General features: G+C 43.6%; 1 protein-coding gene across 4 annotated transcripts in view; it reads right to left on the reverse strand.

Annotated features, from left to right (window-relative positions):
* ARID3B (AT-rich interaction domain 3B) overlaps positions 1–26,521 on the reverse strand; it is a 47,885-nt gene that overhangs the window by 18,411 nt on the left and 2,953 nt on the right. For 2 of the 4 annotated variants that reach the window (XM_042235245.1, XM_042235244.1), the window contains exons 2-5: positions 25,815–26,440; positions 10,050–10,187; positions 1,855–1,926; positions 1,567–1,639 (exon numbers count right to left, since the gene is read on the reverse strand). In XM_042235245.1, coding sequence (XP_042091179.1) covers positions 1,567–1,639; positions 1,855–1,926; positions 10,050–10,187; positions 25,815–26,363 — 832 coding nt within the window. In that variant the 5' untranslated portion in view covers positions 26,364–26,440. The remainder of the gene's footprint in view (positions 1–1,566; positions 1,640–1,854; positions 1,927–10,049; positions 10,188–25,814; positions 26,441–26,521) is intronic. The other 2 variants (XM_027957189.2, XM_027957188.2) reach the window with 1 other exon arrangement.

Raw genomic sequence — 26,521 nt, forward strand, 5'->3', positions numbered from 1 at the left:
TAGTGGGGACCCAGAGCAGTAAACACACAATTATGGATCTTCACTCTCGGCTAGGCTGCTATAACTTCCATTTTCCTTTAAAAATCCTTCTGGGAAGGGAGAAAAACAATAAAGCAGAATCTAAAGCAGTGGAGCCACACTGCTGATTAAAATCTATATTGCTATAGCAGCCCTTCTGAGATGAGATCGGCTCCTGGGCTTGCACCAGCTGGGCTTGTGGAGCTTGTAAATAATTAAAAGGTAATTGGAAGGGGAGACCAAAGTATTAAGTGGATTTCTCTCTCTCAGGGCAACCAGGGAGTTTCATTGCTGCCAGTCACATTATCTTTCGGGATTATATTCTTGTTTTTTACTGACACATGCAGCTCCAGATAACAGTTGGAGGAGTAAACTAATTAGAGCTGCTTAGACTGCTTTGATAGGCTTGGAGATGAGGGGAAACTGAGACTCAAAACTTTCGATTGCCTTTGCAAGCAAACCAGTGGTAATAGGCACACTACTAAGCAGGCAATGAGGCTTTGGAAGGAGGGGGACAGAAAGAGGGATGAGGTTGGTGGGGAGAGGGAGAGAGGGAAGAAGAGGAGTTAACTCAGGATCTTTCATTGCTGGAGGCCGTCATTACAGCCCCACCTACAATAAAGAGGAGGACTTCATTCCCAGGTCTCAGTAAAGGAGCTGACACAGAAACCAAGGGCTACACGATCAGGCAGGGTCCCCGGGAACATGCGGGCAGGAGCAGCTCCCCTAAGGCTTTGTCCTGAGGATGAAGAAGATGTCGCCACCCAGGTTGCCGAGAACTATCTCCTAGAGAGGCTGGGGTTCTGACCATGCTTCCTGAGGGCTGCCAGCTGGTGAACCCGTTGCTGTGACAGAATACAAAGCCAGGAAGTTGAGTCACTGTGGGCTTAAGACTGAGACCTGCCATGGTCCCAAGTGGAGACGGCTGGGGGTGGGTGGGTGCAGGAGAATGAGAAGGAGACAAAGACCAGAAGCAGGAAGGCGCGATGTCTATGTGCCCTACACTTAAACTGCAGGAGCACCCCAACCAAGCCAGTGGATGCAAAAGTCAAACAGCCAATGGATAAGGGGAAAAAAAGTTAGCTTTTCCTTCCTGTAATCACTTCAGAATCCTCCCAACACAACCTGGAGGGCCTCCATTTTTTCACTGGCCATTCTAAGTCTGTATTAAGCCAGATGCACCAGCAGGAAGCCCCATATACGAGTTTTAAGTGATATCCAGGACTACTTACTATAAGGCTAAGAAAAAAAGTATATTTGAATTTGAAATGACTCCAGAGACCAGTTAATCAGAACAGTGACAAGAATAAAGCAGGACCAAATTTGGATGATCATTCCATTCATTTTCTACCCAGGCCCTCTCTGCCCTCTTCAACCTGACTGTCAATTATTCAGCTAAGTATGGGACCCACTGGCAATAAATGGCTCTTGTCCTCCTGGGCTAAGATGCTGGCACTCCACAGGGAGGATGGCTAAGAGTGACCTGCACACAGTGGGCACTCAATAAATGTTCAGTGAACTGAAATGATGAGTAGGGTGCACACTCACCCCTCTTCTGCATAAAGACGAAGAGGTCATCCAGGAACTCTTTCCTCTCCGGGTCACTGTCCAGTTCATACAGCTGCGATCCCGAACCCACCAGAGAAAAGAAAAAAACACACCACAGTGAAAATAAATTCCATCTTATGTAGGAAGTCTTACAACAGCGATACACAACCATCTGAATGACTACAGATGTGACTCACAGGCCACTTCTATCCTCATTCCTTGGGGAGCAGATACAATAACCCACCGCAGAACGGCCCCTTCTGTTATCACGAAGGAAACATCACAGACCTTGGCAAAATCACGAGAGATCTCTCTTCCCCGGCCTCCATCTGCATCGTCACTCCAGGCCAAACCACCATTCTAAAGGGGAACGAAGCAAGAGGTCAGAAGGCAGGGTCAGTATGCAGGGAGTGAGGGGGCAAGGCAGTCTTTTAGGGCACAGAGGGGGACCCTGAGCAACTGTGCTCTCCTGGCTCACACTGAAAGAGCGACCGCTTGAGTAACTGCCTCTGCCCCCCTAAAAGGGACACCTTGGTTTTGTGCTTTCAATTATGGTTCCAATACCAGAGGGAGTCAGGTAGAAGAATCGTCTTCATTTGCTGGAGGGCAGTAGGTGTCACTTATACTTGATAACCCTGGAAGAGGGGACACAAAGGCCTAGCTTTGAGAACTGGCTCATCCCTAGCTGATGTTCGGGAAGCCATCGTTCTGAGGTGAACCATTTTTCTGCAGGTCCAGTGTGGCATACGTTCGTATGTTTTATGGTGTGCCTGCAAATTATACGGTATGTTGTGAAGATACCTAGCCTGGCCTCGTGCACAACACTTCAGTGGAAGATAAAGGGTCAAAGGGAGCAAGATGAAGATCTCAGAAGATCTTGTGGTCTCTCAGCCAAGCCTCTCCACCAGAAGCCCTAACTCTAGTGATTAGAACTGCCTAGTGATATGAGGGCCCCCGGGGCCTGAGATTACTCCCAAGATATAGAAGAGACTGTTCCATTAGGGTGAAGTTCATTTTCATTAGAGAAGTAATGAAAACCTAATCCTAATTTAATTGATTAGGTCAAACCAACACCATTCAACTGATTGGGAGGAAATGGCAAACATGCTTTTGTTTATGTTCTTAAAATCTGCTTCCTGCTTTTATTCAGTTGAGTAACTCTTTCTCAAATCAGGCATCATCTTCTACCTAGAGCTTTCCCTTCACACGCAGATGCACAAGTTCTCTGGAAGCACTCTCTGTTCATCTTGAGCTTAGAATATGACATATTATTTTGGAATTATTTGTCATCCCCACATACTGTAAGCTCCTTGAAAGCAAAGTGTCTTCATCTTTGTACCTGTAGCACACAACACACTGCCTGACAATTTTAAGGCACCAGTGAATATCTGATCAACTATAATCATTGTTAAAAGGCATTAACTTATTATTTGAACCAATTAAGCACCTCTTCAAAAAAATATACGTATATCACACAGGAGAGTCTGAAAGGCCCTCTGCTAGTGGAGAGAAAGAAATGTCAGAGCAGAAGTCGCCTGTTCACCTCATCCCACCTGTCAGTGAAGGACCCAGGGATGGCACTGGACACACTGAGACCATCACTCTCTCTTCTCTCCCTCAGGGCCAAAAGTGCCCACATGCACAAGCACATGTGTGCCAGCCAGCTGGCTGGGGTGTGTAAGTGGCTGGGGAAGGACGTCTCGGGCTGGGGAGTGGGCTGAGCTTTGTGAGAGCAGCAATTCACCATACACCAGGTTAAGGATAACCAAGAAGAAGTGACACCCTGTCAGTTGACATGAAACAGGCTCCATCAAATTGTTTCCCTGCTTATCTACTGAAAGACGTGTGTAAGGAAGTGCTCAGGAAATGCTATCTGGCTGTGCTCACATCATCTCCCCAGGCAGAGGCTGTAGAAACGTTCCTACAGCACCTTCAGCTCAGGGAGGCCAACAACCAAGTGGAACACTGTTTCAAAAAAAAAAAAAGCTAAAACCCACGCTGTAATTACAGTCAACAGAAACCTGGTGTCATCTGGTGGCAACTAGCACAATGAATAATCAAGATGAATTATGCCTGTCAGGTCAGCAAAACCAGACAGAGTTACGGTCTCCTTTCAAAGGCTGCAGCAGGTCGCCCTAATGCCTAGTGATTTCGTTTGAGCCAGTAATTCCTGCTGGAAAGTCAATTATCCCGGGAGCCCCTATCAGCTGAAAGACATTTAATGGGGGATCATTGCTGCTTCTGTTATGTCAGCTGTTTACCGTGGCAGCTCAATTCCCAACTCTCTAGCTAGAGATCTGAAGCGGATTCTGTTCACAGGAGGATTCTTTCTCTATCAGTCACCAAGAGAGAGGCAAAAACAGTTTCTTTTTTTGCTAATCACAGTAACCTCAAGGCGCTCTGAATGCTCACTCAGAAGCTATTTAACACTCAGCTGGGTAGGGAGGAAGGAATCCACAGCCTAGAATCTCAGACAGGGCTTTCCGCAGCAGGAAGGGAGTGTACAAACAAGCATGCCAGTGCCAGTGCCACCAGTGGTGGGACTATGTGTGAAAATAAACACCCGAGTGTGAGGGTTCGGCTCTGGGAACAGAGGAGAAGGCCTTGAGGATGGAGACGTCGTGACTGGTTTTCACCAGCTCTGCCTGAGTCACAGGACAGTCCAAGCACTGGGACGGTCAGATTGTGGACTAGTCGTGGCCCACCGAGAACCACTCAGGTTCAAAATCTGCCTTGAGCTGTGATTTTACCCTGAAATGCACTAGGTTGGTGACCAGGGAGGACAAGGATGCTTGTCAGAACTGGACAGAAACAGGATACTACATTCCTATGAGCAATCCCCCTGTTTGACCCATTCCTCAGATAGGAATGTCCAGTTAGTGTTTAAAGGAAACACAGGGAAAGAGCTGCCTGGGACTGGAGGCGTTTTCTTTTGTCCAGGCAAAACTGGACCATTATATAATTGAAAATATTCAGTTGGGGCTGACGGGGACATGTCCACTCTCTCTGCACTGCTCTGTCTGAGACAGTTAAAGTTCCACCTTGATTCACAGGATTTTCTGGCTGAGGTGAGGGTACTTCCTAAACCCTGCCCGCCCTTCACGGTCGGGCTGTTTCCTCTGGGAAGCCTCTGCCCACAGTGGCGTTCTCCTCTGGGCAGTGTGGCCTCGTGTTCTATTGTGCCCCTGCCTGTGCCCAGTTTGTAAGCATCCTGTCAGGGTATCCCTGGCCCCCAGCACGTGAAAAGCCCTGACTCATCTGCTGAGAGACGGGGAGGGGCTCCTCCATGGAACTTCCAACCCCACAGCTCCTGTCTTCCCCTCCTCCTTTCATTAGCAGGATTACAGGCTTCAGAAGTTATTTTCTTGGTTCTTAACTCTGCTCAATGGCTGCAAAACACAGCTCGCTTATGCACTTCAAATTTATGTACAGGAGGTTTCTACCTATCAACAGGGTATGGGTGTGGCTGCTGGGAAGTTTTCAGCTCGGAAATGACTGAATTCTTGAATGTAGAATGTGGCTGACAGCAGCCGGCGGAGGAGGAACACAGGGAATGGCAGAAGCGAACGTGGAGAAAATACACCCCCGAAGAGTCAGCTCAATAAAGATCAAGAGAGGCCCCCACGTAAACCGTTTCAGCCGAAGGTCGCCACACGCAGTCGAGCAGCCGGCGAAGAGGCTTTGCTCCCTGTGGGCAGCAGGCAGCCAGGATTCAACAGCCCAGAGATGTGCGGAGGCAACAGTAGCCAGAGTGGCCGCTTGCTGCCCTTTACGACCTTCTCAGCCTCCCTTACTTGAGGGCTCACTTTACCAGCTTTGATCTCACCAGGAGCTCACAGGAAACTGACAGTTTGTTCCCAAATACCCACCTAAGGCTAGCTTTCCCTACCATACCCACATTCAGCTCATTTCCCCCAGGGAGGCCACAGAGTGTTTTGCCTATAAATCTCTCAAAATTGGTTGTGAAAGAAAGCTGGAGACAGAAGAAAGCAGAGCAGGAAGCAAGCCTCCGCACATCTTCTGTGTAATCAGGGCCGGACCCGGAGCTAGCCAAGCAATTTCTCCCTTAATTCCACAATGGAGAGGGTGTTTCCCATTTGGAAATGGGAAAACAATGGCTCGCAGAGCAAGTTAGTCACCTTGCCCGCATTCTCAGAGCTTCTCAGTGGTAGCATCAGCATTGAAGCCCAGGTCTGCCTGTCTCTGTGGTACACCACCACACTGCCTCGTGGGTGCAAAGAACAGTCGAAAGTGTTCTGGGTGGGACCTGAGGGAGGGATGGAGGGAGGAAATGAAGAATAATGTTCTCTATACGCAGAATGCCTACAAATGCCAGGTCTTGCTTGGCCTTGGGCAGCTCTATCAATGAGAGATTCTTTTACTCCTTGATTCTTCTCATTGGTTTCATCTGGCAGGTGCAGCCAAACAGAAACCCAGCCCTCACACAGCACTTGCCCAAGGGACTTACCTGGGACTACTGAAGGTACCAGAATAAGAACAGCTCACCTTTTACCATTACCTTCCAAACAGAACCTCCTGGCTAAGAGGAGCTGCCCACCTTCCTCGCAGGAGAGCGAGAAGGGGAGACTCTCCTTTCTTTCTGACTGCTCTGAGGGGTCTGAAAGAATGTGGCATCTAGCACTCCCAGCCTGCTCATAAAAGGCCTTGAAAAGAATGACCAATCAGAGTCTGACCTAACTGCCACTCAAAACTTAAATACTGCCTCCTCAACACCTCAGCCCTGGAAGGGGAAATGTATTCATCATGCTTGAAAATCGAAAAGGCTGCCTTGTGGAAGAAGAGGGCTTGTCTTTTTTTTTTTTTTTTTTTTTTTCCCCTTTTCCCTCTAAAGCCCCAGAGGGCAGAATGAGAGTCACTAAGCAGAAGTTAACCGAGAGAAGATTTCAGGTTGATTACAAGAAAGACTTTTCCAACAGTCAGAACAGCCCAGAAATGGAGTGGGCCTTCTCAGGAGGTGGGCTGCTTCCTGTCCCCGGAGGACTGTCTGTCTGGTATGTCATGGTGTGGAATCCAACGTGAGACGGGGCCCCTAGGAGAAGCAAACAGCCTACGACATTCACTCAGCGCTGCTTTCCTGAGCACCTGCCCCACTTAAGAGAGCTGTGCAGGCTGCTGAGGAGAATCACCACTCCCCCCCAAGTGGTTCCCACACCGGAGTTCTACCACAAAGCTGGAAACACAGGCTGAACACACACAGCATTTAATAGACAGAGCAAGCCAAAGTACCAAAACACGAAGTGCCAGGGAGCTGGAAGAAAGGAGGTGGCTCGGAGGTGGAGACGAAGCTGGCCTGGAAGAAAGGGCTGAGAGGTTAACAGTCTCAATGAGCATGGAGTGGGGGATAAACAGGCATGTTTTGGCAGAGAGGATGCAAGTCTGAATAGTTAAGGTGGAAAGAGGCTGTGAGATGCCTTGAATACCAGGAGGAAATTTAAGCTCTGAAATGTGAAGAGCGGGGAGGCCGTGGATGTTTTCTGAACAGAAAACAGATGATTAAATCAGTGCTTCAGCTGATTTTAATCACTCATTTTTGTTGGAAATACATGATATACACATACAAATGTCTGTAGCCACCTAACTGGACTGGAATTATGGGAGATTTTCACTTTTTTCCAATTTTTGCATTATATTCATTCACATACAAACATTGGATCACCAGGATATACGAGATACTGTGAAAGGTTCTAAGGGGAAGAGAACAAGATAGATAAGAACCTCTGACTTCTTGGATGTTAGAATCTAATGGAGAGAGAGAGAGATGATTTTAAAAACTGTTTATTTCCTCTAGATTAACATCTGAATCTGTCATGACCCAACACTCTTCTCCTCCCCACCCATCCCCACAACAAAGAAAATTCAGACTGCATTAAAATTATAGAATAATGAACTAATACAATCACAATATTTAGTGTTTCAGGTAAGACAGCAATATGACTCTTCACTTAATAAAATGTGTTTTTAATGTTTCTTGGTAATGATTCACAAGGTCAATACATCACTTTTGTAAACAGCAGTGAAGATTTGAGAGGAAAAGCCAGCACTGGGGCTGGCCACACTGAGAGTCTGGGTTGGGGGTGGGGAGAGCAGTAGAACTGGGAGAAACGACTGTCCTAGACCAGCCAAGTCAGAGAATCAGCTAGATCTGGACGGAGGGGATGGAGCAGGACAAGAAGGATAAATCTGAATCTTAACGTGAGAAAAGTCAGTTCCAACGAAAATGGAGAGACGCTGGGCAGGGGACCGAGCAGGACGCCTTGGAGCACTAATGGAAGCAGGCCGCCGTCTCTGGGGGTGTGCTACAGGTGACAAGGACAATCCAACAGCCCTGGAGGAAGCCCGGCTTAGCACTTGGCAGCAGCAGGAGTCAAAGCTTATTGCCAAACTTCCAGTGAGAAGAGACATTTAACCAGCGTCTCCTGACCCAAGAAAGATACCTTGGGCTTTTTCACTGGGGATTTGGAAGAAGAAGGGGGAAAAAAAAAAAAAAGCCCAACCAGACCACGCCTCTAAGACCTCAGGAGCCAGCACTGCATTCCTTAGAGCTGTGCCTCCCCAGAGACAGGAGCGCCTGACTTTAAAAGCAATTAAGTATCTAGGCTATTTTAGGATTACTCCTTGACCACCTGGAATATCTTATTAAAGCACAGCTCAGATGTCCAAAGCAATTTTAGTCCCCATTCCTCACTCTTCCCCAAGGCAAGAGTTAACCCTTTCCTTCAGGTTTAAAACACAGAGGCTAAGTTACTAGCTCTTCACTTGAGTTCCCCATATTCTGAAACCTCTAAGAAGCTGTCCGGTCCTTAGAACACCATCACACACACTACAGCTTTACGGAGATTCTTGGGTGTTCTCTGAAAGCAACACAACAGTAACGTGTTTCCTTTCTGTCTACTCTATAATCTAATAGATTCTGAATCACACCCACCGTTCAGATCTGGGCAAATTCCTGGGACCTGAACCTCATAGTCAGCTCCATGGGTAGACTTCAAAGGGCTGATCCCAAGCTCAAGGATATCAGTTAGTAACTTTGAAATATAAAGTGTAACAAAAGTATTCCAGCTGAATACTGCTGTTGTTAGTACTGTTCTTTTTTAAAAATAAGCAACACATGAACTACCTTTTCTTTGCTCTGCCTGTGTCTCTGTAGGTATTACCCCTAACACTTGTGACTATCTGCTACTGGACAAGTGGATAATGTTGTAATGTTAAATGTCCAATTCCCAGATCTCAAGAAGAAAAGAAAAAACACCTCTGCTCTCCCACCAGTTTTAACTGATCCCAAGAGGTAATGAGACAGGCACAAAGGGGTAATGGGCAGGATTATAGGAGAATCCTGAAAGGAGAGGGGAGCCCCAGGAAGTAAAACAGATACTGTTAGAAGCAACACTGTTGGACTACAAAACCCTACTGATAAGATCAGGATTACTGCTCTTAGCTCAATGGCTCAGGCCTTGGAAGCACTAGAGTTATAATTATCAGATGCACACCTTCCGCTGTCAGGTAACTTTAGCAGGAACCAGAAAGTGCTTCCCCACGTTCTTACTGGCAACAAAGTCAATTCAAACTCGGTGGCTTGGAAAAAGAGCCAAGGGACCCTTTTCTGATCAAGCAGCAGAAAGGGGGAAGGGTGGAGGAAGGGAGAGAGGGTGGCAGTCCTGCCTTTCCATCTAGGCATATAATCACACTTTCACGCCATAATCAAGAAGACTGCCCAGAAATGGGTGTTCCTACAAAAAGGAGGAAGAAAAACTCCAATGCACTGTTGGGGATGAGGACACCTCTATGCTGAAGAGTGAAGTGGCCCAGACAAGGCTAAGTCTGAGCACCCCACAGGAAAGTTCCAGCTCCTTTTCTCTGCAGTATTTGCGTCGGCAGCACAGCTTATTCAACCTGTTAGCTACCAACCGCCTGACCGTCCATAATGGTTGCTGACATCCCTTCACACAGCAGAGCTCAGGGAGACAGAGCGGGCGAGCCGAGTGGAAGAGCACCTCCCCTGAGGCCTGAAGAGGCCAAGAAACCTGCCTGAAGTCAGTGCTTCAGAAATTGCTTTCACAATTTTTTTTTCAAACTACGTATTTTAAATGTATAGAAAGAACAAATTTTTAAAAAAATGCTATGATGAATTACTTCATAAGGTAAAAAAATAAAAACAAAAACCTTTCCTTCAAGTTTGGGATTCTACAGAGCAAGTTTCCGCAGGCAGAATAGTTGCGTTACGTTTACAAATCAACCCCACTGACAATCTGAGAGCTTCTCCTAGGGCTCTGCCCACCCCACTCCCACCCCCGCTCCACAGGCGGATGGCACTGTGGTGCACACATTCCAACTCCGATGCCAGCTGCCCCTGCGCTCCCAGGCTGAGTCTCTCTCATACGGAGATGGTAACTTACTCCTCTGAGGCGCCTGTGCCCCTGGCACAGGGCCTGGCAGACACAAGGGGCTCAAATGGACGTCAGTACCTGAAAAAGAAGCCAAGGGACCGTTGTTCGGAGAGTCGCTTCGGGCCAAGCGATGGATTTGACGGGGGGTGGACTGGGGGAATCATGCTGAGAAGCAGGTGAACTTCCACTTTTAAAGGACGACTCCATAAAAGGGAACTAAAAGGCAATATAAGCCATTTCTGAGAGAAAACAATTTAAAGTTCAGGAAGATAACAGAAGAGGCTGTAGTTGCCCCCCATCCCGGGCCAGCAAAAAAGAAGTTCGTTCACACATTCAATTAGAAAAGCTTTAAACAATGATAACATTCAGTGATAAGAAGGGATTGGGGCAATGGGATCTCCTAGATTCCCATAGGAAAATATTAAAACACCAGCACCTTTTCTCAAAGTCACTTGCCTTAAAATCCCTATGTCAATAAAAAAACCAGCAGCAATAACAACTAATAACAACTGCTAACCCAGGCCCTATTCCACTATTTTATGTGCATTAAACATTTAAACCTCAGCACAATGCTCTGAGGTAGGTAGTATTACTATCCTTATTTTTCACATGAGAAAACCAAGGCACAAGGAAGACCCGAGGAAATGACTTGAAGAAGGCTGCCAAGTGATCCAAGAGTGTGGGGTCGAGAAGCTAATGTAGGCCATGCACCTGCAAGCGCCTGGAGACTGCCTTGCCTTCTTAGTCTCCTGACTGTGCAGTTCTATGAATCCACCTGAAAGCAGCAACTAGAAACACAGAACATCCTTATTTATAATAAGAAAAAATCACAGAAGCCTAACAGTGCGACAGTAAGGGAACAGGGAACCTGCGAAAATGCTCTCCATGTGACAGAACATTGTGTAGCCACTTAACACAGCTTCTTAAAAGCGCTCAATCCCTACTTCACATCCTTCCCACTGATTCTAGATGGAGTTAAGATACACATATAGAAATACAACCATGAAATAACAACATATATATATATTTTATAATCTTGGGAGATGGGAGGGCCTTTTTAAGAATAACAGAAATCATAAAGGGAAAAGTCAACTAGGTTTAGCAACATCAAAAATTTAAACTACTAGGTGAAAGAACTATAATTAAGCTGAATAGGCAACAACTGAGAAAAACACTTGAAACACAAAGACAAGGATCTATATGCAAAAAAGCTACTACAGATCAGTCAGAAAAGATAACAGAATAGAAAAAAACAAGTAAAGGCCACAGAATACAACATACCACAACTCATGGAATGCAGCAAAAAGCAGAACTCAGAAGTTTATAGTTGTAACAAACATCTACATTAAAAAGTAAGAAAGATGTCAAATAAACAACCTAACTATACTTCAAGGAGCCAGAAAAGGAAGAACAGACTAAGCCCAAAGTTAGCAGAAGGAAGGAAATAATAAAGATTACGGCAGAAATAAACAAAACAGAGAATAGAAAAACATCAATGAAACTAACAGGTTTTTTTTAAGATAAACAAAATTGACAAAGCTTTTCAGTTAAATTAAGAAAAAAAGAGAAGACATATTCAGAAATGAAACAGCAGACATCACGACAATGCCACAGAAATAAAGGGTTGTAAGAGCCTGTCGTGAATGATTATATGCAAGCAAGCTGGATAACCTAGAAGAAAGGGATACCTTCCCAGAAACTTACAACCTACCAAGACTGAATCATGAAGAAACAGAAAATCTGAAGAGACCTATAATTAGTAAGGAGACTGCATCGTAATCAAAAACTCACAACAAAGAAAAGCCCTGGAAGGGACAGCCTCACAAGTAAATTCTACCAAACATTTAGAGAATTAAAACATCAATCCTTCCCAAACTCTTCCCAAAAACTGAAGAGGAGGGAATACTTCTAAACTCATTTTATGAGGCCAGTACTACCCTGATACCAAAGCCAGAAAAAGCCACTACAAGAAAACTATCTGACGAATATGGATGTAAAATCCTTAATAAACTACTAGCAAACCACATTTGAGAGCACATTAAAAGGATCATACAGCATGACCAAGCAGGATTGATCCCTGGAATGCAAGGATGATTCAACATTCAAAAATCAATCAATGTGCCACACCACATTAACTGAACAAAGGATAAAAATCGCAAGATTATCTCGAGAGATGCAGAAAAAGAAACTGACAAAATTTAACACCATTCCATGATAAAAATACTCAACAAACTAGGAAAAGAATGAATGGTTTCAACATTTTAAAGGCCATATATGAAGAGTCTCTAGCTAACATCCTACTCAATGATGAAAAACTAAAAGCTCTTCCTCTAAGATCAGGAACAAGGCAATGATGCATACTCTTACCACTTCTATTCAACATAGTACTGGAAGCCCTAACTAGAACAATTAGGCAAGAAAAAGAAGTAAACAGGCATCCAAACTGGAAAGGAAAAAAATAACATTACCTCTGCTGGACGATGACACGCACTTACATGAATCAATAGAAACCTTTAAAGATTCCACACATACAACACACTCACAAACTGTTAGATCTAATAAATGAATTCTATAGGATACCCAATCAACATACAAAAATCAGTTTTGTTTCTGTAAATTAACACCAAACAACCTGAAAAAGAAATTAAGAAAAGCAATCTCATTTACTTTGCAAATGATCAAACAGAACAAAATACCTAAAATGAATCTTACTAAAGAGATTAAAGATTTGTACACTGAAAACTACAAAACATTACTGAATGAAAACAAAGGAGATACAGATAAATGGAAATACATCCTGTGTTCATGAATTGGAAGAACTTAATATTGTAGAATGTCCATGCTACCCAAAAGTGATCTACAGATTTAATGCAACCCTGACCAAAATCCCAAGGGCATATATTAACAGAAAAAGAAAAAACAATCCTAAAATTCTTTGGAACCACAAAGGACCCCAATAGCTAAAACAATCCTGAGAAAGACGAACAAAGCTGAGGCCTCAGACATCCTGATTACACAACATATTACAAAGCTACAATAATACAATAGTATGGTACTAGCATAAAGACAGACATATAGACCAAGAGAACAGAATATAGAGCCCAGAAATAAACCCATGCACAACGATCAACTGATTTTTGACAGGATGCCAAGAATACACAATGGAGAAAGGACAGTCCCTTCAACAAATGGTGTTGGGAAAACTGGATATCCACATTCAAGAAATGGATTCTTATTTTACATCATGCACAAAAAAATCATTTCAACCAAAATGTAAATAAGCATAAATAAAGTGAAATAAACCACTCTGAGAAGGACAAATACTGTGTGATTCCACTTGTATGAAGTATCTAAAGTAAACTCAGTGAAGAAGAAAGTAGAATGGTGGGGACTTCCTTGGTGGTCCACCGGTTAAGACTCTGGGCTCCCAATGCAGGGAGCCCAGCTTTGATTCTGGGTCAGGAAACTACATACCACAACTAAAAGTTCACAGGCCGCAACTAAAGATCCCTCAGGCTGCAACTATGACGTGGCGCAGCCAAGTAAATACGTAAATTTCAAGAAAAGAAAGGAAAAAGTAGAATGGTGGTTACCAGGGCCTGGGGCGGGGGTGGGAGGTTAAGAAATGGGAAGCTTAATGGGTATAACTTTGTCAAGCAAGATAGAAAAGTTCTAAAGATCTGCTGTACAACACTGTGCTTAGAGCTAATAATAAGAACTATATACTTAAAAATGTGTTAGAGTAAATCCTGTGTTTTTCAGTTTAAAAAGAAAAAAAGAAAAATGAGCAAAGGCAGGGTAAGTCACAGAACAAATACAAAAGGCAAATAAACATACGAAAAGACAGTCATATACATATACCTGCAGAGTGAGCAGCTTCTAACTTCTAGAATATTTAATCTAGCCTACCACAGCAATACAGACAGAAGGGCAAAGGGTCAAACAGCATCTACAAACACAGTCTGCATTTATACCTAACACATATACTCACACATTCTGTGGTCACACACTAAATAGGTAAATACACAGCAACAGTCACAGAGGCTGATTCATTCCTAACTGCGGCCTCCTTTGGGATGGGAGGATCGGCTGGGAGAGCGCAAAGGAGGCAACCAGACACTGTATCTTTAAAAACTATACATTTTTACTCCGCATTTTTACTGTATTTTTCTATATTGTTTTAATTTTTCATGAGCATCTATTCAACATTATTTCGATAATTCTGATATGATTATAAAAACACTAATAAATCTTTATAAACGTGTGAAAAGATAGTCATAATACTGAGCAAAAAACTAAGCTGTAAAACTTCTATATCTATTAAAAACAAGTCAAGGTTATCTGTGAAGAGAAAATACTCTGCAAAGGTATAGACCAAACAATGACCTGTGGAAGGTTAGGCTGACTTTTGCTTTATGTGTTTCTGTGTCTTAAAAATTGAGTCAATATAACTTGTGATATCTTTTATAAAAATAAAACTATTTTAAAACAACACTTCAAAATAAATTTTAATTATAAAAATTGCTCATGGGCTATCAGGTAATAAAAGCTGAACACAAAAATAAAACAACAACAACAAAGTGCCTATAATAGGCATTTTTTTAAAAGCACACAATACAAAAAAAGTTAACATTTATACTGAAGTTATGTGGTTGACTATATTTTCTTCTTTACAAATGTTTAAAAATTTGCTTATTTCATTGGAGGATTAATTACTCTACAATATTGTGATGGCCTCTGCCATACAAATTTTTTAAAAAATATTTATTTATTCGGCTGTGCTGGGTCTTAGCTGCAGCATGTGGGATCTAGTTTCCCAGCCTGGGATTGAACCAGAACTCCCTGCACTGGGAGTGTGGAGTCTTAGCCACTGGACTACCAGGGAAGTCCCTTCCTTACAAATTTTCATATTTTCTAAAATGTGTCTGAATTACTTGGAAAATCAGAAAAAATAGTTACTTTTAGCTAATGAAACAACTGAGAAAAGATTATGTTTGCCCTGCTCTCTCTGGAATATTAAGAGAAGAGGCATGGAGGCAGAAGTTGGACCACCTGTGCTCACAGCCCAGCCTCCCAACTCTGAGACCACAAGTAGCCCATTTCACCCTTCTTTCCTCACCGGTAAAATAAAACAAACATGTAAGGGGGGGCGACTATCAGGGCCTGCTTCACACAACTCACTGCAATAAGGCAAACACCCAGCACAGGAGAGGTTAAAATGCTGAAGCGATTAAAAACCAATAAAAAACCAAAGTAGCAAGCAAGATCTTGAGCGAGGATAATCTGATGTAGAGCAACTCTACCTCCTTCTTGTCTCCAAAGAAAACCCCACTAGAAATGTTTGATAAAATTTAACACTCCACCCCCCTTACACATACAGCTAAGCTTGAAACCAAGAAGGAAAGCGGAGTCTACTGTGTCATAAACAAAAAGGGAGGAATCAGAGAAACTAGTGAGCAGGCGCCAAAGCTGAAGGACTCAAGGGAGAAAGCACCCAGATATAGTTCTTAAAAGCAGAGGGCTGAGGACTGGGGATTTAATCACCCCTAAGGAAGAAGAGTCCAGGCTACAGGCCCCCTGCATGCCAAAAACCAGAGCTGAGATAAATTCCTAAAGCTAGAGGCCAGGAAGGACTATATTTCCACACCACTGCCCCACCCACGTCATGAACTGGAGCCTAAAAAACTGCTCACCAACCTGGAGAAGCAGCAAGGAACCTTGCCATCTGCGAGGGACCTCATGGAAAAAGAGGGTTCATAAGAAAATGGAAATTCGGGCTCTTGCCAGGTACAGAGGGAGTGTAAGTCGCTCAGTCATGTCTGACTCTTTGTGACCCCACAGACTATACAGATGTGGAGGTACAGTTGTAGACTCCAAATACACACACCTCAAACCAATGGCAACCAGCTAAATTTGTAGGGCCCCGGCAGAGGAGAAAACAAAACTCCCCTTCAGAATGCTTCCATAATCTAAAACATATGGGAATCCCACGGAAACGAATCCCAACTCAAAACAGGCTTACGTTGAAAACAAAAACAAACCGCTGCAAGAGGAAATAAACCATCAGAGGGGAGAGTGACATGACAGAAGGAGAACCTGCACTCCGAAAACTAGAGGTAATAATAATCTAGAAGCATCTTTAAAACAAGCATGCTGAAAGAGTGACAGAATGCTGCTAACTGCTGGAAGCTGGGCAAAGGACACAGGTGGTTCATTACCATTTCCTTCTTTTGTATATATGAAATTCTCATAATAAAAAGTTTTTAACAAGCCCATAATAAAAAGTTTTTTAAAAGTTAAAGAAGTTCAAAGAGCTAAAGGAAGAAATTGAAACCATATGGTAAGAGGAGGCAGGTTTTTTAAACCAAAAAAGAGAATAGAAATTAAAACGCAATATTAAGATAACTGCTTTTTTGGTTAAGCAGTATAGACAGAGCTGAAGAGAGAATCAGACACTGGAAAACAGAATGTGAAAATATTCCAGAATGCAAGAGAAAGACATAAAGAGATTAGGTTATTCAAGAAAAGCTACTAGGAAGGCTAAAGAGAAGGTTCAAATACTTCTCATAGAATAGTGGTCAAGGAAAAATAGGAGCCAAGGTGGGAAGGAAACATCAAGTTGAAGGAGCAGATTAAGGCCCAGGTGGGTAAATAAAAATATGTTCAAACCCAGAACACTAGTATAATACAAGGGCAACAGCAGAGTCAGAAAAAAATTTAAAGCTAAAAAAGAGGGAAAAAAGATTCACAAAGGTGACAAACTGACAATAGACTTCTCAATAGCAAAAACAGTTATTAGAAGATAAATGGGAGCATATCCTCAAAGTGTTAAGGCAAATAACAGTCACTCTAGAATCTAAAGCTATGAACAATGGTACAAGAATAGAGGCAAGATAAAGAAAGATATATATCTAAAAAATTTTTTCAGTACCAAGACTGAGTTTACTGTATTTAGTTACTAAGCAAGGAAAGGACGAAAGTGAAAGTCGCTCAGTCGTTTCTGACTCTTTGCCACCCCATGGACTGTTATACAGCCCATGGAATTCTCCAGGACGCAACACTGGAGTGGGCAGCCTTTCCCTTCTCCAGGGGATGTTCTCAATCCAGGGATCGAACCCATGTCTCCTGCATTGCAGGCGGATTCTTTACCAGCTGAGCCATAAGGGAAGAAGACAGCCAAAGGGGAAGAATGTCATGCAAGAAGTAATGGTGAGGTTAAAAAAAAAATGCATAATTTCTAAGCCAGTAAAGAGAAAAAGGTTGATTAAAGAAAATTCAATCAATCAAATGAACAAAAGACAGAAGAGAAAAAAAAAAGAAGCAAAGTAAAAGCATAGTTAAACTGGAAATTCAAAGTTAGAAGGCAGAAATCGGTAAACAGGTATCACCAGTCCTAATAACTAACTACATGGCTTCCCTGAGAGCTCAGGTGGTAAAGAAACTGCCCGCAATGCAGGAGGACTGGGTTTGATCCCTGGCTTGGGAAGATCCCCTAGAGAAGGGAAAGGCTACCCACGCCAGGATTCTGGCCTAGGTGCAAAACGTGGGACATAAGCAACTTTCACTTTCACTAACTACATGGATTAAATTAACCTAATAAAAAAGACAGAGATTTTTAAGTTTTTTACATATGGTCTCAAGATACTAACCAAAAGAAAGCCAGTCTCATACTGGATTATTTTAATTCACCTCTTTCTGAAAGTGATCACACAAACACAACTTAGTAAAGATAAGAAAGACATGAATAACACAATTAAAAAGCTTGATCCAACAGACAGATATACAACCCCATGTCTATCAAACAGACAGTATACATTCTTTCCAAGCACACATGAGTAATTTATAAAAACTGATCATATATAAGGTCAACACAAAGGACATCATAATGAACTCCAGAAAATTGACACTACACCAGTTCTCTAACACCAATGGACAGAGCTTAATTATAAGTTATAAAATTATATTTTTGAAAAGATAAAACTCACATATTCATAAACTAAAAAATACTTTTGAAAAACCCCACAGGTTAAAGAAGCAATCACAACCAAGATTTTGTACTAACCAATGGAAGCACATCCAAACTTGTGGGATACAGCAGAAGTGCAACCTTGAGAGAAAGCAGCAGCTTCAAATGCATTTTTTTTAAGTAACAAGAATTTCAGAAGATTTGTTAAACACATAATGAAACAGGGTTAAAAAGCAGGACAGGCACACAGAATACAAGTAAAATTTAGGAAATCTAAGTAAGATCAGTGGATCCCATCAATGTCAAGATTCAGGTTGTCATCATATATTACAGTTTTATGAAATGTTACCATTGGGGAAACTGGACAAAGTGTATAGGATCTCTCTAAATTATTCTTAGAACTGCATGTGAATATACAATCATCTCAATGAAAACGTCAATTTAAAAAAATCCCCAACACTGATACTAACACATGCTGATAAGGATGTGAAGCAACAGGAATTCATTCACTACTGGTAGGAATGCAAAAGGGTACAGCCACTCTTGGAAGACAGTTTGGCAGTTTCTTACAAAATTAAACACGTTCTTTTAACACAATCCAACAACCGTGCTCCTTGTTGTTCAAAACTTCTATCAACAAAAACCTATACACAGATGTTTACGGTAGTTTTATTCATACATGACAAAACTCAGAAGCAACCAAGATGTCCTTCAGTAGATGAATGCATCAACTGCAGCCATTCAGGAAATGGAATATTATTTGTGCTAAAAAGAAAGGAGCTATCAAGCCATGAAAAGACATGGAGGCAACTTAAATGCATACTATTAATACTAAGTGAAAGAAGTCAGTCTGAAAAGGCTGGTATGAATGGGTGGAGCAGAGGATTTGGGGGGCAGCAAAACTAGTCTGTATGTTGCTATAATGGTAGGTTCATGTCACATGTTTGTCAAAACCCACAGAATGTGTAACAAGAGTGAACCCTAGTGTAAGACGATGGACTCTGGGTGGTAATGATGTGTCACTGTTGGTTCATCAACTGTAACAGATGCAGCACTCTGGTGCACGCTGGGCATGTGTGGGGGCAGGGAGCGTATGAAAAAAATCACTGTACTTTCTGATCAGTTTTGCTGTGAGCCTAAAACTGCTCTAAAAAATAGTATTTTTTTTTTAAAGAAACGAAATGGTACTATTCACATAAAAAAATAAAACAGAGCAGAGCAAATTAAAAGAAAGTAGAAGAAACAAATATTTATGCAGGGCATAATAATATCTCCTATTATTCTGCTGGTGCTGGGACACAAGACATAAGCAGAACACATCCCAATCCTCTTGGCGCTCACCACTGAGTACAGGAATCAGCTATCAAACAAATAAACCACACAAATATAAAAGCACAATGTTCAATTACCGCCAGTACAGGCAAACCTCATTTTATTGTGCTCTGCTTTACTGTGCTTTGCTGATACTGCATTTTTTTTTTTTTTTTAAACAAATTGAAGGTCTGTGACAACCCCGCATTGAACACATCTACCGGTGCCATTTCCCAACAGCCTTTGCTCACTTCATGTCTTCTGGGTCACATTTTGGTAGTTCTCAAAATATTAAAAAATTTTTCATCACTGTTATATTTGTTATGGTGATCTATGATCAGTGATCTTTGATATTACTATTGCAAAAAGGTTACAGTTTGCTGAAGGCTCAGATTATGGCATTTTTTTAATAAAGCATTTTAAAATCAAGATATGTACACTGTTTCTTCCAGACATAATGCTACCGCACACTTAGCAGACTACAGTAAAATGTAAACACAACTTTTACAGGCACCGGAAACCAAAACATTCATGTGACTTTATTGCATAGTGATATTCACAACCAAATCTGCCGTATCTGCAAGGTAGAACATGACCCACACTAATAGTGCCTCCGAGAAAGTGATGTTTAAGGTGAAAACAGAAGGCTGGGGAGGAGTATTTCAGGCAGAAAAACCAGCATATGCAAAGGCCAGGGTGGCTGGAGTACAGTGACAGGTCAGGATATTGGCAAAGACAAGGCTGGAGAGGCAGGCAGGATCAGATCATGCAGGTTCTGGCTTTCACACTTACAGCAACTGCCAAAAAACCTGAAGGGCATTGAAGGAGTGACATAATCTGATTTGGTTTTTAGAAGATCACTCTAGCTGCTGTGTGGAGAATTACACTGGGGGAGGAAGACACAGAAACTTGTTGATAGCTACAGCAGTAAATCGCTGGGATTAAGCAGGTGATGGTGGAGGAAAGAAGTGGCAGGATTCTAGATATTTAGATGAGAGAATTCACAAGACCTGGTGATGGACATCACCAGATGGAGTGACAGAGTAGGAGGTATACAAAGACAGTCAGCGCTAAGTTTCTGAATGACCAAGTGGGTAGAAATGCCCTTTACCGTGAAGCAAAATAAAGGAGGAAATAATCGTGGGGAAGTAGGAGTTATATACATTAAACTTGAGGTGCCAGGAAAACATCTAATAAAACAACCACTGAACTCAGAATGGAAACATGGGCTCAAACAATATACATTGGAATCAATGGCTTGCAGGTAGTATTTAAAGTCATGAAAGTGAAAGAAATTGCCCAGGGGAAGCATAAAGAGAGGAGGGTTTAAAACTAAGCCCTGAGGAACTTGGAGTTCTAGAGGTTTAGACAGAAGAGAAAGAGATCACAGAAAATAAACCAACGGATGGGGCTACAGAAAGCAAAAAAGAAAATGTTTCAAGGAGAGGAGCCCACTGAACTCTCCTGAACACTGCAGAGAAATCACAGGAGGTGAGGGCAGGCAGGGCTTAGTAACATGGTGATCCCTGGGAGGCCTTACCCAGAGGAGCTTCAGGGATATATACACGAGACACAGTCCAGACAGAAGTGTGTTGAGGAGTGAGCAGAAGGTGACAAACAAGGTGAGGCGTGCAAGCCATTCCTCTGGAAGCTTCGTTATGGCAAGTGGGAGGACAGTCTGGACTACACAACGCGCTGGAAGGAGATGTGCAATCAAGAGAACGCTTTTAAAAAGTGACTTCTCTGGAATTCCCTGGCAGGCCGGTGGTCAGGATTCTGTGCTTTTGCTCCTGAGGCCTGTGTATGATCCCTGGTTGGGGAACTAAGATTCTACAAGCCACCCCGCACAGCCAGAAGATAAGTAAACAGAAATTAAAAAAATAAACAGTGACTTCTCGTTCCCTGGTAGCAACTGAATTGGGCAGATTTACTGATTAAAGGAGACTTAAAGAGTCAGGGAAATGGGCTCACTGATGGAACAAGTCCTGAAAATTAGGAAGGGATGGGAGTAGAGAGACATGAAGGGATGAGTCATTAAGTCCCTAACCAAGTATTTATAAGAATTCAACATAAAGCTTACTTCTACCTAAAGGAGAAATATCCCTATTCTAACATGGAAAGAAGCAGCTTCAAAAATGCAATGGCTTTAGCTCACATAATCCTGAAATGCTTCAGAGAAGCCCAGAATACTAGAGTTTGGTCACAGTTTTAGAGCACTAAGGTTTATGCAACATCGTACTCCTAAAGGTAGTAAAAACTGAAAAGTTACAGCTTCAAAAAGCATTTAGGCGCTAGTGACAATTCAACCTAACCTTTGCATCATGGCATACATTTTAGGAAGATTTTTCACACTCATATTCTCTTCTTCCACCTTTGTAATATCTTTAAAATTGTTCCCCGAGGATAGCAAGAGAGGATTATCATCCTCTGGGAAAGATGGAAGCATGGGTTCAGAATGGGAGGAGAGGACATCCATCTCAAGCGCTATAGCAAACAGTGGAGACAGGATCTAAACCCACATCTTTAGGTTCCAAAACTAATGCCGATTTAATAGTCACATCTCTTAATACATAACAGGGTTGCTGAATATTTATGCCTTGACCTTTTCGGGTTCACATCTAGAAGGTCAGCCAAGTTCTCTCACAAGTCAACACTAACATCTTAGATACCAGGAAACATTGGGCTGGAAGAACGCACTGACAGAGCATAAATCTGTAGGCCCCAATCCTTTTCCAAGTAATGGACAGTCTGTTCACCCACATGCTGATGGGAGAAGACACAAACTCAACACGGATAGTGAAATCAGAAGTGAAGAAAACTCCAGGTTGCCAAACACTTCAGTTACCAAGATCAAGACACAAAGGAAGCATCTAGGGCAGTGTCTGATGAAAGCAGAGCGTCTTTGTTCGCTTTCTAATTACACAATCTAGAGCAGGGTTTCTCAACCTTGGCACTACTGACATTTGGGGCCAGGTAATTCTTTGCTGTGGGGAATTGTCCTAGGCATTGCAGGATGTGTGGCAGTATCCCTGGCCGCTACACACTCTGTCCCAGCAGTACAACTCCACCTGCCCCGGTCATGACAACTAAACATATCTCCCAACATTGCCAAACATCCCCTGGGAGCAGGAGGGGATGAGGAGATAGTCTCCATTTGAGTAACACTGATCTAAATGGATTCCACCATGAATACAGAATGAATTATTTTCTAAGAGTTACCTCAAGGAGAAAACATCAAATAATTTTGGCTTTACAGGCTATAAAATGATTTCAGAAACAAAAGATAAGCTGTGGAGCCCTTAAACTTTTCAAATTTTGCTTTGTAGTTGGCAGATGCCTGCTGTAGTCCCCCACAGCACCCTTAAATCTTCTAAAATACTTCTGAGTGTTCCTGTTGATTTACCAAGCTATGTTAGCTATGCTGCAGACAAAATCAACTTTATCTTGGTGTATGAATAGCTGAAACAAAACTGTTTTAAAATATCTGCAGCAGAGTTCAGATTGGGCAGTTGGGCTTTAACTGACTCAGGACAGAGTAAAATTGTTACAACCCAAGACTCAATTCCCCTTGAGGTTTCCACACTGCCTCTGCTAAACCTAGCTGGAGGGCTCTTCAAGGGAGAAGCAGAGGGCCTGACCCAAGAAGCTTCTGTAGAAGTCTGTTGTGTGAGAGAACAGAATGGACACCGTCACACATTAATAAGATCTTTTTCTGCTCTCTAGAAGTTAAATGTGTAAGAAACAAGACTTGGAATAATGATACATTTTTAAAAAGCTAGTCTTAGTTTGTAATAGTTTTTACAGGTTCTCCCTAGGAATATCATCTTTTTAGTCCCCTTTCCAAAGCACAACTAAAAAGTTTTTAAAATCCCCAAGCACATTAACTACCACTTTCAGAAGCAGGATTAGACAAAGGGAGGGCATAGACCAAATCGGTGTTGAAAACTTAAATTCAAAAGGAGAAAAGAACGTGCACGTCTGAAGTTTAAAGTCATTCTTACCCTCTGACCCCCTAACCCAGCTCTTGATCTCCAAATTCAGGGGGAGGGTAAATTTAGGGTGAAAGATTAGGCCAGCTACATGGCTCTGATGGTAAAGAATCTGCCTGCAATGCGGGAGACCTGGGTTCGATCCCTGGGTTGGGAAGATCCCCTGCAGGAGGGCATGGCAACCCACTCCAGTATTCCTGCCTGGAGAATCCCCATGGACAGAGGAGCCTGGTGGGCTACAGTCCACGGGGTCACAAAGAGTCAGATACGACTGAGCAACTAAACACACACACACTGGCATTTAAACACATTCTGGCAAGTGCTCTGTCAGGCAGTCTATAATTAGTGAGCATGCCTCAGAAATTTAAAATGAACTCAGGTTTCAGAAGCCAAGAGCCAGCCTCCTGAGCCCTGAGCCGCACAGGCCCGGGGCTGATGCTGTTGAGAGCCGGTGCTGGATGCCGGCCACGGCACACACGTGTGCACCCACAGGCCACTTCTGCAGAGTTTCTTTCTTCAACGCTCTCATGGCTTGACCTCAACACCTGCTGCACTTCCTGAAGACAGACAGGCACTGGAGCTCCACTTGTTCCTCGCACGAGGCTGCACTTTCTAGGAACGACCGCACACACGCAGAGGCTGGCCAGCTGCCAAGGCAGGGGCAGCCCAGCCGCCTCGGGCCTGAACTTTCCCAGTGCTGTCAGGGCGGGCTCCTGCTAGGAGCTGACTCAGCGGCCGGCGTGGAACTCTGCCAACCACACAGCAGTTCGGGGGCTGCCGGCAAGTCACAGATGTTTTGCTAAACCAAAGCAATCAGCCGGGAGGCGGGTCTGGGCTGGCAGCCAGGCTGCTGCTGTCGGGGAAGCTAGGACTCTCTGATCCTAGTCCGAGCTCTGCCACCACCTTCCTGGTGATCAGAGGGGAAACCTCTGCGCCTCTCGGTGTCTCCCCTGCTTCCGAGCATGTCTGTGGAGCTGCAGCGGAGGATGGCACTGTGTGCATGAAAAAGCACCTGGGGCACTGCTACCGCCGTGAGCTAGTTCTGTTAATCTTCACAACATCCTTGGAGGTACGCTTCGGTATTTCTATTTCACAGAGGGCTCAAAGGAATTAAGAGCCCTACTGAAAGATCACAAGGGTAACAGATGGAAGAGAGGGTATTTGAACCCACTTTGCTGGCTCTGGAATCTACTGCAAACACTGCTACTGTAAAGCTCAGATCAACTGCATAGGTAGGACTCCTGGATACAAAGACGCTGATTTTTCAGCCTACAAAGGACCGTTCTCATATGGCTTCTTGGTGCTCTATGTAAATCCATAGCTCTTCACAAGTGATTTCTAAACAGCATCATTGGACCACAAGAAGTATATATGCTGCACATTTCCCTGGAGGTTCAGGGGCCAAGACTTTGAGCTCCCAACGCAGAGGGCCCAGGTTCCATCCCTCGTCAGGGAATTAGATCCTGCATACGGCAACTAAGAGTTCACATGCTACAACTAAAGACCCCACATGCCTCAACTAAGAGCCGCAAAGCCAAATAAATAAGTATTTTTCAGGGAAAAAAAAGAAGTATATGTGCTTACAGGGAGTACCCAAATATTATCAGCTTTATTATGAACTCCCTGCCTTCGCACCAAGTCACTTGGCCTTGGTGCGATCAGGAAGACCTGATCATCACTCCCATTCTTTGGGTGAAGAAAAGGAGCATGGCAAGTCAGAAAGACAAGAAGCAGCAGAAGGCGAAGAAAGCACAGAGTCCTTAGGCTCCACCTCCTGAATTAATTCATTAGGACCCTGGAGTCTGTATTTTTTAAAACTATTCTGGAGCTCTCCCTAGATGACTCTCAAGCTCTGCCTTGTGTAGGAATCACTGAAGCTTGCCTTGGCTAAAAGAGAACTGTGAGGGCCTCCCTGGTGGTCCAGTGCTTAGGACTCAGTGCTTTCAGTGCCTGGTCTGAGTTCAATCCCTGGTTGGGGAACTAAGATCCTGCAAGCCGAGCAGCACAGCAAAATAAAAAGAAAATTGTGAGGTCTACCCTTCCATGTTTCAGAGAAGGTTTAAGAAGGATGAGATGAAATCATGTCAACAAGGCTCTCTGCTGGAAAATATACACAATGCAACAGCTTTCCGTCAGCCACATTTAGCAGCAGAACAACAAAATTGCCCTTAAAAAGCTTGATCCTGGGTTAGCCTGGGGCTAAGACACTATCTTAGGCAAGACAGTTCTCTTATCATACTACTACTAGAAAATCTGAAATTGGAGTCATACATCTCATTTTTAGATATCCCTCATAACACTGTTGCAACTTCACTCTTCCTCAAGAAGAATTGACTGTATTGACAATCTTTCCCATTAAACTTGGAACTATCTATTTTAGGAGTAACTTACACATTTCACTGCTCTAATCAAGAAAACAACTATGAGGGAAAAACTCAAGGTCTGTCCCTGTCTAGGCTGCTGGTCACTGAAGGAGGCTGAGAAGACACAGACTGGCAACACACCCTGGCAGTCCAGTACCCCTCCCTGGCTAGCCTTTCAGAGGAACAAATAAAACCCCCAAGAGGAAAGACTGACCTGCTTGAGCTGCTCATCCAGGTTCCAGCCCGGCTGCCCTGCCGCAGAGACTGAAGCGGAGGTTTTCGAAGCATCTTTGGTATGGTCTTCTTTAGCTTGCTGTCCATGGGGTGCGAGCCCTGGTGCTGGGAGCAGACCAGTTAAGGGAGCTGCTCTGGGGTCTTGGCGAGCCACCTTCTGCACATGAAAATATTTTGAAGCAGCCTGGGTCTGTTTCTCAGGCACCTCTGCAACTTCATCATCCCCATCCTCACCTTCCAAACCTCCTTCCTCTTCCTCAGGCTCTGAGTTCACCTTGCTCTGTTCAAAAACTCGGGCCCCTGCAGTGGCCGGTGGAACTCTGGCTGAGGGACCCAGGGCAGGGCTGCCAGAAGGCCTCCCAGGTGTGGCAGAAAGGTGAGTCTGCTGTGTGACCAGCTTCTGGGTGTACAAGAACGGGGTTTCTCTCATCTGCTGCCCCTGCTTCTCTCTGGCATCCATCTGCAGAGGAGCCAGGTGGGGTGGCTGTGGCGGCGGCGGCTGCTTCTGCTGAGGGTGCAGTGGCTCCATCACTGCCTCGAGTTTCACCCACAAACTGGCATGGCTCCGAACCTGGGCACAGCCCGACAGGCACACGGGGTCTAAACCTTTATGTGATTAATAGAAACCACACAGGAGAAAGAAAGGGGAAAAAAAAAGATGTAAAACAGGTATAAAAAGGTTTTCTG

The sequence above is a fragment of the Ovis aries genome, chromosome 18 (genome assembly GCF_016772045.2).
Source record: "Ovis aries strain OAR_USU_Benz2616 breed Rambouillet chromosome 18, ARS-UI_Ramb_v3.0, whole genome shotgun sequence".
NCBI classification, from domain to species: Eukaryota; Metazoa; Chordata; class Mammalia; order Artiodactyla; family Bovidae; genus Ovis; species Ovis aries.